The sequence below is a fragment of the Cervus canadensis genome, chromosome 10 (genome assembly GCF_019320065.1).
Source record: "Cervus canadensis isolate Bull #8, Minnesota chromosome 10, ASM1932006v1, whole genome shotgun sequence".
Taxonomy (NCBI): Eukaryota; Metazoa; Chordata; class Mammalia; order Artiodactyla; family Cervidae; genus Cervus; species Cervus canadensis.
The window spans coordinates 76,914,399-76,928,312 of NC_057395.1; the positions used below are offsets into that span (position 1 = coordinate 76,914,399).

Below are 13,914 nucleotides of genomic sequence, written 5' to 3' on the forward strand. Positions count from 1 at the left end.
AAAGGAACATCCTACGTGCAGGTGCCGTCTCAGCGGCCGAACAGACGACGTGGCTGTAGAAACACTGAGCTGAGTGAGTCGGTGCACGTGGGGCATGCGGTCACGACAGCCTGGCAACGGGGCCGGTGCCGCCGACGGCGAGGACGGCCACGCGCGAGGCTGTGGTCACGTTCCGAGGAGCATCTCGCAAACACAGCCCCCCCTCACCCCCCTTTGTATTTCTCCGAGATGAAGCCCGCCTGCCCCCAGCTCACACGCCCACAGAGGCCGCCGCCTGCCACACGCACCTTTTCCCGAAAGCTCTTGTTTCTGGCTGCACCAGCCAGGCGGGCGCTGGCCGCTCTGCACGCCCGGGGGGGTCCGTCCAGCTGGAGCAGCGCCCAGGCCCTCAGCGTCTGCGGCAGGGGCTGGAGCTGGCCCAGCCGCTTCCCCTGCAGCTTCCTGACTGTCCTGGCCCGGGGCCCACACTGCAGCTCCTCCAAGAGCGTTACTGGAAGAGACAGAAGAGACGCCCGGGTCCCCTCTGACTGTGGCCGAGCCGGGCAGCCGCAGGCTGATCATCAGCCATGGAGGAGCAAATCCCAGGACGCATCGCTCTGCTCACCGAGGCCCCGCCCAAACCGGTCCCACAGGGGCCTCCTGGAATCTCCAGGAAGGCGTTCTAGCTAGGGGTCAGATACACCCTGAAGACGAATCGATGCCAGCCCCACTTCAGGGACTCGGGCCAGCCCAGTGCACACTCCTGTCCACTTCCGACCTCGGCCCTGTGCTTCCTACAGCCTCCTGCCCTTGGCGCTCATTTCTACGTGGGCTGAACAGGGAATCTAATTAAATCCGGTTCTCAAAAGAACAGCCGGAGGGGAAAGGGATTCTGAAAAACAGGCTTCTCACAACCGAGACAGAGGGCTCCACGGTGGGCCGGCCCCTGTCGTTACCGTGTTGCCTGCGGTGCCCGCCGTCCCAGCCCCTACCTTCCTTGGTGAGCTGGGCGAAGTGCTTCTCCAGGTCAGAGACGCTCTGCCTCCGCAGGTAGCTGTGAAACTGGAACCAGGTGACGGTCTGTTCCTCGGGGAGCCCGGCTCCAGGCAGCAGCCCACTGCAGCTGACCACCTGCTCCAGGATCCTGCGACAGGCTGGCGACACACAGGGCGAGTGGGGAAGACGCCCCGGGGCCCCGGCCGGGTCAGTCTGGAGGCTCCGTGACGGCCCGTGGATGGGATCCCTGGTGCACCCCCCCATTCCCACGAGGGACACACCCTAGCTGAGGCCCCCGAGCCTGAGCTGCGGGTCCCGCAGGGCATCCATGCACCCTGGGCCCCACCAGCCCCTCGGTCTGAGTCCCAGAGGCAGGCAGGTGGTCAGAACCACACAGGGTCCAGAGCCACTGCCTGGCATGTGCCTGCCACCCTTCCGTGGACAACACAGAAGGATGCTCCAGCTCTGCGTCCCGGAGAAGAGTCCAGCCAAGACGCACGATGCCGCTGTCGGGCAGACAGGGTCCTGCCTACTGTCCCCAGGGGCCCTTCTCTAAGGTTCTGGTGGAAGCTATGCAATCAGCCGGTCCCCAGAAGCTGCACCAGCCCACAGATGCAGGCCGCTCCTGGGGTTCACGGACTCCGCCCTCCTCTCCCCGGGAAGAGGAGATGCTCTGTGGTCAGGTGAGCAACACCTCCCTTCGATGCCACGCGGGCAACTGCAGCGGGGGCGGGCAGGGCAGGGGCAGAAGGGAGGCCTGCGGTGGTGATGCTCCAGGCCCTGGGGGCTCCACACAGCGTTTCCCGGGGGGCGTGGGGAGGGGCGGGGGAGGGGAGGGGCTACCTATCTCTAGCTGTCCCGGGTATTTCCCCCTGACTCTGTGCAGGAACGTCTTCTTGAGCTGGTCCAGCAGCGTCGTCCCCGGGCAGGATAGGGTGGTGCCAGGCCCCATGCAGCCTCTCCAGAGCTTCAGGCAGCCCTTCCTCCGCGTGGCCTGGGGGAGGACTGAAAGGCCAGGCTCAGAAAGCCGCCTGGCATGCGGGAAGGGCAAGCAACCAGGAGGCCCGGGGGGTTCCTGCCCCTGGGACCCGAGGGCTCGGGGAGGGGGACACGGCCTGGCCTAAGGCAGGTGCCTTCCCCACGGGCGTCACCTGCAGAGACGAGCAGCTTCGGCCCTGAGCCTCATCTGGTCACCGCCCGCCGGCCCCACGTCACCCCCTGGGCTGCTGCTCCCAGTCTCCCCTGATGGACGGGGGTGGGGTCCCAGCCCCTGTTGGGCAGCACGCTGTGTGTGCCTTGAATGTGTCCTGGGGATTCCTTTATTGACACCTACCCAGGGGCCTCCCCATTATACAGATGGGGAAGCTGAGGCTCAGAGCGGTGACTCATTTGTCCAGGGTCACCCGGTTGACCGAGGCTAGCTGGCCTCCCTTCCCGCCCCCATGGTGTATGTCTGGTCCCAGCCTAGCCACTCCCCCACTCGCGTCCCCTGGGTGCCATTCAACGTCTCCTGCCGGGAGGGAGAGGAGCTCCGCCCACCACGAGCTTTCATCCTCATCACTTCCTGCCATTCACACGGCCGGACGGCAGGTACTTACTCTCCTCAATGGACATCGCTTTGCTGACCTTCTCAAAGTCAAGCACGGACAGCGTCTCCAGAACCTGCTTCTGCTGCGCAGCTTCTTCCAGAAGGCACTCCTGGACCATCCTCGACAGATTAGGGGAGCCCAGTTTCTGGGAAGCAGCCCACAGTGCTCCAGGTTAGCCCAGAACGTGCCCTCTGAGGTCAGCTACCATGCCCGTGGCCCCCACCCGCCCCTTCCCCGTCCCTCCTGTCCCCACGGCTGTGCCCTGGCATCTGGGGATTCCTCCTTGCCAGAGCAGCTGGGAGGACAGGATGCAGGCTGGAGCTGTCAGGAGCCTGCCAGAGCGCGAAGCCAATCAGCACAGGCAAGCAGAGCCGAGAGAGGGTGAGACCCCATCATGATGTTGTTTGCAGCCCTGGATCCAGCCGGACCTGAAGCCCACCTCTGGGCCTTTCAGGTCTGTGAACCAAAACATTTCCTTCTGAACCAGTTTGGACTGGAGCTCCAGCATCTGCCACCTACCGAGTCACGACCACCGCCTTTGGTTTACGGCCTGGGCTGCCTGAGGACCACACGACTATTTCCCGCCCCCCCACCTTGAAACTTCCAGCCCACCCTCCCCAGGTCGTCACCCACCTGCAGCAGCGCTTTGCAGACCTGGAGGTGAACTGTGAGCAGTACGTCCAGCTCTGGGGCGCCAGCCGTGAGCTCCCGGGACGACGCTCTCAGCGATGGTGGTGGAGGTGGGCTCCTGTCCTTTCTGAGTGGAAGTGAGAACTGGGTGACTGGTCTGTCAGCATTCAGCTGCCTCCAAGGACAGGGGAAACCCTCCCTCCCGGGAGAGCTCTGACCAGGGGGGCCGGCTCCGGATCCCAGGGAGATGGAGCTAAACTGGGGAGAGAACTAAGAAACGGAGACGCGGCAAATGGGAGCAACAACTCACACAACGCGGGGGCTGGGAAGGCTGCCCCCTACCCCCCGCCCACCTTCCAGGGCGTGCACTTGGAGCAGAAGCCTGAGGGTCAAACGAATCCCTAGCTCAGGAACTCTGGATAAGTCTGCCTCCCGGAGCCTCAGTTTACTCATCCGGAAAGCGGGGGCAGGAACCCCAAGCTTGGGCCACAGGGGGGTTGAGTCAGACACCAGCGCACCCGGCACCGTATCAGCCCCAGCAGGGGCTGAGCCCAAGCCCTGAGGGGGTGGACGTGACACGGGGATGCTGGGTGGAGATGCCACCCACTCTCCGTGGGGTCCTGAGAGGCGGGGAGAAATGTAACGCATTCGTGCACTTCCGTGCTGCTGAGCGGTGGGTGCCCGGCGTGCTCATGGGGGCGGGGCTGCTGCTTCCAGATTGCAACACAGAGGCCTCAGGTTCTGCTGCGTGTGCTGGTGTCATTTTTTAGGATTTAAAAAGAAAGCCCACTGCTCAGGGCAAAAGCTCAGGCCAGCTGAGGTATCCTTGTTTGCTCTGTTGGTCACATGCCGGGCACATGGGCCGGGACGATAATAAAGGAAACAGACGCAGAGTGGGCGCCGGGAGTCACCGACGGGGCGGGTTCCGGCAGGCTGCTGGGCCCGAGGCTGGACTCTGGGTCAGCGCTGGGAGGGGCGCACTCACCGCAGGCCCCGGGCTCCCCCAAACAGGGCCAGCTCGTGGGGGGCGATGTGGGCGTTGAGGAAGGAGAAGCTCTCCAGGATGCACTCCATCAGGCTCTCGGCGGACGCATGCTCCCGGCGAGCTCGGCGGGGCTGCGGGCGGGCAGACAGACCGACGGCCGGGCTTCAGCGGTGCCCGGGCTGGGGGGCATGTCCCCAGGGCCCTCCCCAAGGGGCCCTGCCACCCGGGGTGTGGGGCCTGACGCAGACCGTTCAAGTTTCCAAGAAAACCCAGAAACCTCGACGTTGTGGGGAGCTGCCCAGTTTTTAAATACCGACAACTAATTGCAAATTATTTTTTAAAGACGGTGTGGCTTGGGCCAGACAACCGAGGCCAAAGGCCGCCAGGTGAGCCTCTGGATTCCAGGTGTCTCCTCTCCCAGGGAAGCGTGGAAGGGGAGGAGTCTGGAGGCAGCCCCTGCCTGGGGGACCGGGAGGGAGGGTCGAGTCATCGAAGCCTCCCGGGGGCCGGTCCCCTGTGGTTGAGTCTACAGAGTGCACAGGGCTGACTCGGACCCCACGAGTCAGAACTGGGCTCCTGAAGGTTGATCCCGAGGAGAAAATCTTGAGCAACAAGACAAGAATAAGGCTACCTGCAGATGTTTCCTTGCTCGATGGGGAAAAAAATGTTTTCATTTGTATATATGCACGGGCGCACACGCACACACACACATGGCCCCCATTATTCACAGTAATTATGGTGCATAAAGTCACCGTGACCCCTGGGATTTGAAACTGAACCAGTCTTTGCTCCCATGGGAAATGCAGAGGCCATGAGCGTCGGGTCAATGTTTTTTATCCGCCCATCAATACAGAGCCTTGTTTTACGTGTCTGTTTGTGTGTGTGTGTGTGTGCTCAGTGGTGTTTGATTCTTTGTAACCCCAAGGGCTCTAGCCTGCCAGATTGCTCTGACCATGGAATTTTCCAGGCAAGAATACTGGAGTGGGCTGCCATTTCCTTCTCCAGGGAATCTTCCTGACCCAGGGATGGAACCTGCATCTCTTGTGTCTCCTGTACTGGCAGGCAGACTCTTTCCCACTGTGCCACCTGGGACGCCTGTGTCTGCTTAAAGGCATCTCGTTTAATGTAGACATATCACTGACTCATCAACACTGAACTCAAGGTCAAGGCTGAACAAGGCTTATCCAACACACAGAGTTCCTCCACAAGATGCATCAGGAACACTGGCCAGCATCTCAGCCCAGCCCTCGGGGGCTGTTTCCAACAGCAAAGTCACCAAAAATAAGTGTTGGGTTGGCCAAAAGTTCATTTAAGTTTTTCCCCAACATCCCAGGCTCCCTGTCCCACTGCCAGTCACGGCACCATCAGCAAGCAGGGCGCGCCCCCGCAAAGAGCACACTTACCTTCAGCCGGTCCCTGAAGGTGAGGACCTGGTACTCCAGCTCCCGGAGCTGCGGCGGCGCAGGGTCCATGGACCTCAGCAAGTCCAGGACCTCCTGCAGAGGCCTCTCGAGGGGCAGCCCCGGCCCACCCGCTGTGTCCTCAGGGTCTCCTTCGTCGGGGCCCTCCTGGCTCCCCGGGAGCACGTGGTTGTGGAAGGGGGAGCCCCGTGACAGGTCGGGGGTTCCCACCCCCAAGTCTCTCCAGCCCGGCTGCTCCACAAACGAGCCCTCCGCCAAGTGCAGCATGTCCGGCAGGAGGCCCAGGGGCGGGGGGTCCTCTTGGGCCTCCTCTTCGATGGAGGTGTTGGGGCCCATGGCTGAGGGCAGGACGCCCACGTCCGAGGTGGATGCCGACGTGCTGGTCTCCATGTCTCGGGGGTCCTCGGAGCTGAAGGAGTCCATCTCGGGCAGCTCCTGACTGCGGCTCCTCAGGCCAGGGCCCTGAAGGTCGCCGTCGGACAGGCAGCTGAGGACGGAGGGGGCCCTTGGCCTGTCCAGCAGCAAGGCCTGCTGTGCCCGCGGCTGCAGGACAGACTGGAGACAGACAGACAGACAGGCCGGCCTCAGCAGCTGCCCTGGGGATCAGAGTGAGACCCCCTAGGGCGTCCCCCCAGATGTCTGCTCTGTGGACCCACAGCCTCGGGAAGACGGGGGTCCGCCAAGGTGCCTGGCACCCGGAAGCGCCAGTGAGAGCCTAGCACCTCTCATACGTACCCCACTCACTCACTCCTTTCCAGCCCCAGGCCCCAATCAGCCGCAGTGAACCCTCACCACGCCTCCCTGAGGGTGGCGCTCTTCTGCCCTCAGAGAAGCGAGGTGCACGCAAGGAAGGATGTGTGAGCATTTTAATCCAGGCCAGTTGACACGGACTCTGACCCCCGCTGCTGCACCCTTTCCCTCATCAACCAGACCAACGGTTGACATTCCTACAGCACCACCTGCTATTGTCAGGCGTTCTAGTAAGCACTCCTCATTGACAAAGTCATTTATTTAACCCTCACAAAGCCCCATCGGGGCAGTGCTGTTAGTTTCATTTCTCCGATACAGAAATGGAAGTCCAGAGAGGTTGAGTGACTTGCTCAAGGTCACACAGCAGATGAAAGGCACAGATAGAATCTGGAGCCCAGGCCATCTGGCTTCAGAGTCCTTGCTCTTGACTGTAGATGACTTTGTAACCAAAGTACGCTGGGACCATCCCCGCCAGACAACCAAGTTTCCTCTGAATGCACAAGCTGCCTGGCTCATCTAAAGCTGCCTTCCCCACCTAAGGTCCAGAGGAGGGCGGCAGGGTGGTCCTGCTCCGCATCAGCCTCCCTCTGGGCTTGACAGAAAGTCCTTGTTTTTGTCCCGCATCCCTGGACCCTCCCTGGAGCATCTACACACAGAGGGTGATCCGTATACCAGGTTCTTTACTGCCCACTTGTTGGTAACAGCAAAAACTGAACCTCAGTATCTTGTTAAGTAAAGTGTGGATTTTAGCCAAATGCGGGATGCTGCACAGTGCCGACACGTCAGAGAAGGTCTCCAGGGCGTCACCAGGGCAAGGGCTGCCGAGGGACACAGGCTGGAGAGGATACGTCTGCTCCCAGATGGCCCGGAGCCTCTCTGGAGGACCATGGAGGAAGGTGAGAAGAGTGGGGCGCTAAGGAGGGGACCCAGGCCCCTGGAGGTCACAGGAAAGAGGTGTCTCACTGCACACGAAGTCCAGCTATTATTACCTACTGGAAACACGTTCCAAAGTGCAAAACAAACCGAGGCCAAGGCCATGGCCGGGGTGGTAGAACCATCTGGAGAACCCCACCCCAGTCAAGCCCAGAACCGAGTCCAGAGGCCACAGAACAGAGGGCAGGCAGTGAAAAAGAAAAGGTACCCCAAAACACCCCCAAACAAGGGAGGCTGAGCCCAAAGCTTGCTGCCCCTGGAGGTACATGTGCTGACCATGTGCTGACCCCTGGGGAGTCACCCCCCTCCCCCACCCCAATCCCAGCCCGACCACCACATCCCCGCCCAGTGAGGCTCACTCACCAGGTAGTATCTCTCCCGGAAGCTGGGGGTGTTTGGGGGTGTCCAGTTGTACAAGGAGCCTTTCCTGCTGCCTATGGAGAACTTGCCCGGGGGGCTGGGCGACACCAGGAAGCTCTCGGTATCAAATGGGCTGGAGGGGAGCAGAGGCCAGGCTGTCATCGATGGCCGGAGGCCATCGGACCACAGACAGGACCAGGGGACTAGAGACAGAGGCTTGGGGGGGACAGGCACAGTGGAGGGACCCCAGGTCCCCGTTCTGAAGCCTCCTGGAAACGTCTCAGATATCCAAGGCCCCGAGGGTCCTTAGCCAGATGGGGAGGGGCACCGATTGGCCCCTCTGATTGGAGGCCCTTCGAGAAGCTCAGCAGAGCAGTGGCGGACACTCAGAGCTGCCGTCTTCTGGGTAAACCACGTCACTGCCCCCCACAGGCTCCCCCGGGGTCAGGGGGCTCCCGTCACAGTCCCGGAGGGGCTGCAGACCCACAGGGGAAGCACTGGATGCGATGCTCCAGCCAGGCCCTTGCCTGTCCTTGGAGCAGCCAGGGCTGGGTCGGCCCTCCCTGCCTCGTGGACACCTGCACGCTGTCTGCAGCGTCTGCACGCTGGCCCAGCTCACAGCGTCTGGAGCCCAGCCCAGACACAAGGGCCTGCAGCCCAGGGGCCCTGCCTGGACGCCCCCCTGCCTGCCCAGGGCAGCTGCGGGCCAGTGGGACACCCAGGTCCTTGGACCTTCCCAACCTGGGGCTGCAGGGCCACCCCCTGACCTGACCGCTTGAGCGGTGTGCTCACCCCCACTAGACAAATGAAGGAAGGAAGCGGGGGTGTCACCCATCCCCATCCACCCAGTTCACCCCCAGGGAGAAAGGACAGACTGGCCCCAAGTGGTCAGAACAGGCACCAGAGTAGGGGAAGTGTGTGTCTGCCCTGTTGCTCCCGCAGCACCTGCCCTGGGGAATCAGGAGAAGGGAGTTTCCTCAAAACACAAGGTTTCATTTGGGGGAAATAAAAGATCTCTGCTACCAAAAACCAAAACCTGTGGAAACCTCCAGGATGGGCTGCTCAGTGGAAAGCACCACCCTAGGCAGGGGTGGTTCCCACGAGCCCAGGGGACCGCAGGGTGGCCGCTCAGCCCTGGGCCTGGTGGGCGCCGGGGTCAGCAGGTAAGGAGATGGTGGGTGTAGGAAGGCGGAGGTGGGTTTCTCCCGGGAACCCAGCCCAGGGGGCTGCCATAAAGGGTCCTGGCCGCCCCAGTCTTTAACAGCCACTAATTCAAAAGTGAGGGGAAAAAAAGAGAATTTAAACTCGTGGGGGGCGGGGGGCAGGCCACAGCATGGACAGGGCTGCAGAAAGTGGTCTGGGCCCCTGCCTGTCTTGGGGGGCAGCCAAGGGCCAGGCTGCCCAGGGTGGATGCTGGGGTGAGGTCAGGCCACCAGGGGGAGCTGGAGAGGCCTCTCCGCGGTCCTCTGCGGGGGGCTGGGGGGCAGTGTTTGGGGCTGACCCCCTGCCCCCACCCCACTCCGCCCAGCCCCCCAGGAGGGGCAGCAGGGAAGCCGCCGCCCGCACTCACTTCCACAGCACCTCCAGCTGCAGCTTGATGGTGCCCAGCTCTGTGATGTCGACCACGATGACCTGCGGCCGGGTGGTGAAGAAGTCGGTGATGTCGCAGGTCACCGCGCCCACCGCCAGCGAGCTCAGGCCGCGCAGCTCCGTCACCTGGGGGAGGGCGGAGTGGTGGGTGAGGGCGCCCGCCCCCCCCCGCCGGCCCCTGCCCCGGGCCCCACCCACCTTGATCTCGAAGTTCTCGTGCAGGGTAGGAATGAAGGCCTTCTCCTCCTCGTCCCAGGTCTGGCTGTCGTCCGACTCGATGCGGCCCCGCAGCTTCCAGCGCTGGCGGCCCAGACGCAGGAGCACCTGTGCGCCAGGCCCGAGGCAGGAGCCGTCAGCCCCGCCCCTTGCCACCGCCTCCCGGGGGCCCTCCCTGCCAATTGGGGCGGGGAGGGGGGTGACAGGAACCCAGCGGAGACCCTGGTTCCCAGAGAGCCCCACCCCCGAAGGCCTGGCGGGGAGCCCTGAGGGCCGATCCCAGAGGGTGGGCATACCTCGTACTGGTCTCCAGGACAAAGACGTGCGTAGCCCACCAAGCCTGCAACACAGAGACGGGCTCATCTCTCCGCTGTTCACTGTCCCTACCCCATGGGTCACAGGCCCTCAAGGGGGGAGCCCCCCGCTACAAGTGGGGGTCATCAGCTTCAGGGGGGCGGGCAGTGAGCTAAGCCATCACGATGACAAGGGGCAGACCTGGGCCCTCACTTTCAACTCAGAGAGCGGATAGGACTTGCCCGAAGTCACAAGTCACAGGAGTGGAAACCCTGGGATTCTGACCATCACCCCCCATCCTCAGCACAGGGTCCTGGAGAAGGTCGGAGGCTCCACCCAGCTGACCCCCCGCCCCAAGCCCTGTCCTGTTACCTTTCATCCTGACGTGGAACTCGCCCAGGTGAACCTCCAGGGCACCCTCGATGAGCCACATGTCCTGCCAGAGAAGGTGGCTCACTGCCGGCCCCGGGATGGACCACGGGGGATGCACGGACCCTGCCAGAGACCACCACCACCCCCCATCCCCGGGGGCAGAGAGAGAGGCTGCCTCAGGGCCCAGGGGGCCCCCAGACCGGCGCTCCGCCACCCACCTCGGTGCACTCCTGCAGGCTGCGGCCCAGCTCCTGCAGGCTCTCTCGGGAGGCGCGGCTGGGCGGGCACCGGGCGAAGGCCCGCTGCATGTTGGAGGCGCCGTCGCGCAGGCGGCACTGGATGCAGTAGCCCTCGTAGAGCTCGTCCACCTGCGGGGCGCACGCATCCGGGAACTGTCTCCCCGACTCCATCACCTCGGGAGGCCACACCCCCAGGTCGTGCTGGCCCCGCCCCCGGCGAACGTGCGCCCTGGAGGCAGTGACCACGTGGGTCCCATCCACTCCGCATCGCCAGCACCCGGCAGCGCCTGGCGCACAGCTCAGGTACGATAAAACTAGTGAGCCGGATGCGTGGATGCGGTTTTCTCTGGTCAAACAGGGAAGGTGGGTGTGTGATGTTCCATCCACCCGCGGGGCTCCCGGGGAGCAGAGCGAGTTCATGGAGGGGTCTGCCCATATAAAGCTTGAGGGCCTAGCTGGGTGACCTTGAGCCCGTTCGTGTCCCTCTCTGGGCCTCTACAGCCCCATCGGTACAATCGGGTGGTTGGACTCAACACTCCCAGGCCTCTAACCCCACCCCCCTGATCCCCACCTCTGGGCTCAGTCCTGGTGGTCCCTGCACCGCCTTGGCTTTCTGCAGCCACCTGGTGCCCAGAGAGCCTTCCTCCACTGACCCGGCAGAGGTCCCCCTCAAGCCGAGAGGCGCCCCGAAACCAGGCTGACCTTGCTGATGTGAAACTCCATCTTCCGAATGTGCCTCTCCACTGAGCGTGTTTGCTTCTCCCAGAAGAAGAGAAGATGCTGTAAAAGGAGCCTGGGCCTCACCCAACCCCAAGCCCCTGCCACCCTCCTGCAGGTCCTGACACAGAGCTGGGCTTGAAGTCAGGCCAGCCCCTCACCCTCCCTGAGGAAGGCTCATTGCCGCGCCTCAGTTTCCCCATCTGTCCAGTGGGAAGGAAACCCAAGTATTCCTCCCATAGGATGGCCAGGAGGACGGAAGGCCCGCGGAGACGTTATTCCCATCCAGCCAGGCCCAGCCGCGGCCCGCCTTGCTTACCCCATGCGGACAGAAGTTTCCCTCACCTTGTCCAGGTCGTAATAGAAAGCCTGTGGGTGGGGGGAGAGGTGTCAGGGCTCCGGCGTTCCTCTGAGACCCGTGAGCCTCCATCCCAGGGGCGCCCAAGCTCAGAGGACAAAAAGCCAGTGGCCACTCAGTCCTCCGAGGCCTGCAGTCAGCAAGCTGCGGTCCAGGCCAGGCAGGAAGAAGGAGCGAACGCATGGGCTTTGGGGGAGGTGGCTGAAGGCCTGACTCCGTGTGCCAGCCGTGTGTCACAGACAAGCTTCTCTACTCTCTGAGCCTCCATCTCCTTTTGAAAGAGGAGACGCCATCGCACCTACCCCACAGCGCTGCTATGAAAAGGAAAGTGCAAACTCAACGAGAGGGGAACCACTGCGATTTGATTATTTAAGGGGCGACTTCAACCACGATCAGAGACTAGGGAGAGGCAGCCAGCAGCAGCCAGGAGTTCAGATGGAAGGAAACTGCAGATCCAGACTGGGCCATCCGCGCCAGGGGCCATGGTGCAGCCAGTGAAAAGAATCTATTGTCAGGGCGAGGGAGTCTTTATGCAAAGGGCCAGAGAGTAAATATTGCGGGTTTTGCCAGCCACACGGTTTCTGCCTTTGGAGCGTGAAAAGCAGCCACAAACAGTGTGCCCACGATGGGTGTGCCTGTGTTCACGTAAAATTTATTTCCAAAGCAGGCCCTGCTTTGCCCGCGTGGGTTAGGGTCACTGTATCTGAGCCTGGATGAATTTCCACAAAGTTGGTGACCACCAACGCAAAGAAGTAAGACAGGGGAGAGTCTGTGAGTTGTGACTTCACCAGAGCCCTCTATATATCCACAGTCTGCGTACTTACAGTAAAGTGATGAGGGAGGAAAATATGGAAAGATATATACTAGATGATCCTCAAGGGTTAAACAGGACGGAACAGAGAAGATCGGGGAGGGTGGGTCGGTCAAGCAAGAGGGAAAAGATGGATTAACCACCGCCCAAAGGGGGCATCTGTTTTCCTAGGTATGCATCTATGTGACATCGTATGTGTGGGATTATGAAATGAAAACCCAATGTAAGAAATTAAGAAATGGGGAAGTTCCCAAGGCTTTGGAAAGAAGAGGAACTGTACACAATTCCTCGGAGACTGGGAACCGGACCCCACGTGCTTCATCCCTCTCGGTTGCCCCTTTGTGGCCTCCATGTACCCACCTATGAAATGGAAGCAGCTAAACATACAGACCTCTACGCATGCCTCGCCTCCCTTAGAGTTACTTCTAGAAGGAAGAGACAAAGGCAGCTGAACCAGCCGCAGCCCTGGGAGAGGGAGGTGTGGCAAGCACTCGTAAGGCCGGGACCTGGGGTGGGATCTTGGCACCACTTCCTTCTGCCTCTGCGCTGACCCACCCTCGCCCCCCAAGACAAGCCATGATGGAGCCCGCCCGCCTTCCCTTCCCCCAGTGGCCAGCCCCCTGGTGAGGCAGAGCGACCCTGCGTCTCCCACTCTGCTGACCCTCACGGTCTTCTCTGCTGGGGCCAGGATACAGAGGTGGGGGACACAATTTGATAGACTCATCCCCACCCCGCCACCACGCTTGCAGCCCCTCCATCAAGCTGGCGGCTGTTCTGTGCTCTGGTGCTTTGCAGGAGTGACGCTAGAATAAGCCAGAGAAAGTCACAGGCAGTAAGGCCTCCTGGTCTCTGCTTGCAGAAGTCTACTCCTGTCGAGGACAGAGGGGTCTCCTGTCCTTAATAGCAGCCAGATAGAGACGAGGGGGCTAAGAGGGGCTCCCCAAGACCAGAAAGAACCTGAGTGCTGGAGAGATGCAGGGCCCCCCGCAGGGGGGTCCTGGATGTGCCAGCAGATAAATGACAAGACAGCCAGTTACATTTAAATTTCCAATGAATGATGGATAAAATTTCTTTTTTAGTGTAACTATGTCCTGAAGATGGCAGGGGACATACTTACACTGAAAAATGATTTGTTATTTATCTGAAAATCAAATTTAACTGCACATCGTATTTTTGGGGTTTTTTTTTTTTTTTTGGTATTGGGCTTTTCTGGAGTTTGTTTTGTTTTTTTTTGTTTTCTAAATCCGGCTCTGCTAAGGGCGTGGTAAAAGCCCAGAGCAGGTGAATCTTGGGCTGAACAAGCCACGGAGCAGCCTCAGAGGCGCCCCGATGGGGGCAAGGCTGCAGAGCCAGGGACGTTGCGGGAACTCGCGGGGCTGGTGCAGGACGGCGTCGGGGCCTCTGCAGCACACCCTGGACTCGATGCCTGATCCACTTCTCTGCCATCACATGAGCCACCCTGCCTGCAGGGGGACTGTGGTGGCCAAGACCTACAGAACAGGGCCAGGTAATGCATCCGTCCTCCTGTACACCCATCTACCTCTGAGCTGCTTCTAGAACTAAAGGGGGGCTGGAGGTGACCCTAAGGTGTGTGAACTGCTGCAGTGTGAGGGATGGGGGTGTCAGGGGGGAGCTCCCCACCAGCCTGTGTGGTTTAATCCATCAGGGTCCAAG

General features: G+C 61.4%; 1 protein-coding gene across 5 annotated transcripts in view; it reads right to left on the minus strand.

Annotated features, from left to right (window-relative positions):
- RIPOR3 (RIPOR family member 3) overlaps nt 1–13,914 on the minus strand; it is a 73,875-nt gene that overhangs the window by 4,991 nt on the left and 54,970 nt on the right. For all 5 annotated transcript variants that reach the window (XM_043478469.1, XM_043478466.1, XM_043478467.1 and 2 more), the window contains exons 5-19: nt 11,417–11,440; nt 11,057–11,110; nt 10,334–10,483; nt 10,116–10,179; nt 9,746–9,789; nt 9,432–9,557; nt 9,214–9,359; nt 7,647–7,776; nt 5,583–6,155; nt 4,180–4,310; nt 3,198–3,321; nt 2,574–2,709; nt 1,819–1,980; nt 972–1,133; nt 288–490 (exon numbers count right to left, since the gene is read on the minus strand). In XM_043478469.1, coding sequence (XP_043334404.1) covers nt 288–490; nt 972–1,133; nt 1,819–1,980; nt 2,574–2,709; nt 3,198–3,321; nt 4,180–4,310; nt 5,583–6,155; nt 7,647–7,776; nt 9,214–9,359; nt 9,432–9,557; nt 9,746–9,789; nt 10,116–10,179; nt 10,334–10,483; nt 11,057–11,110; nt 11,417–11,440 — 2,229 coding nt within the window. The remainder of the gene's footprint in view (nt 1–287; nt 491–971; nt 1,134–1,818; nt 1,981–2,573; nt 2,710–3,197; nt 3,322–4,179; nt 4,311–5,582; nt 6,156–7,646; nt 7,777–9,213; nt 9,360–9,431; nt 9,558–9,745; nt 9,790–10,115; nt 10,180–10,333; nt 10,484–11,056; nt 11,111–11,416; nt 11,441–13,914) is intronic.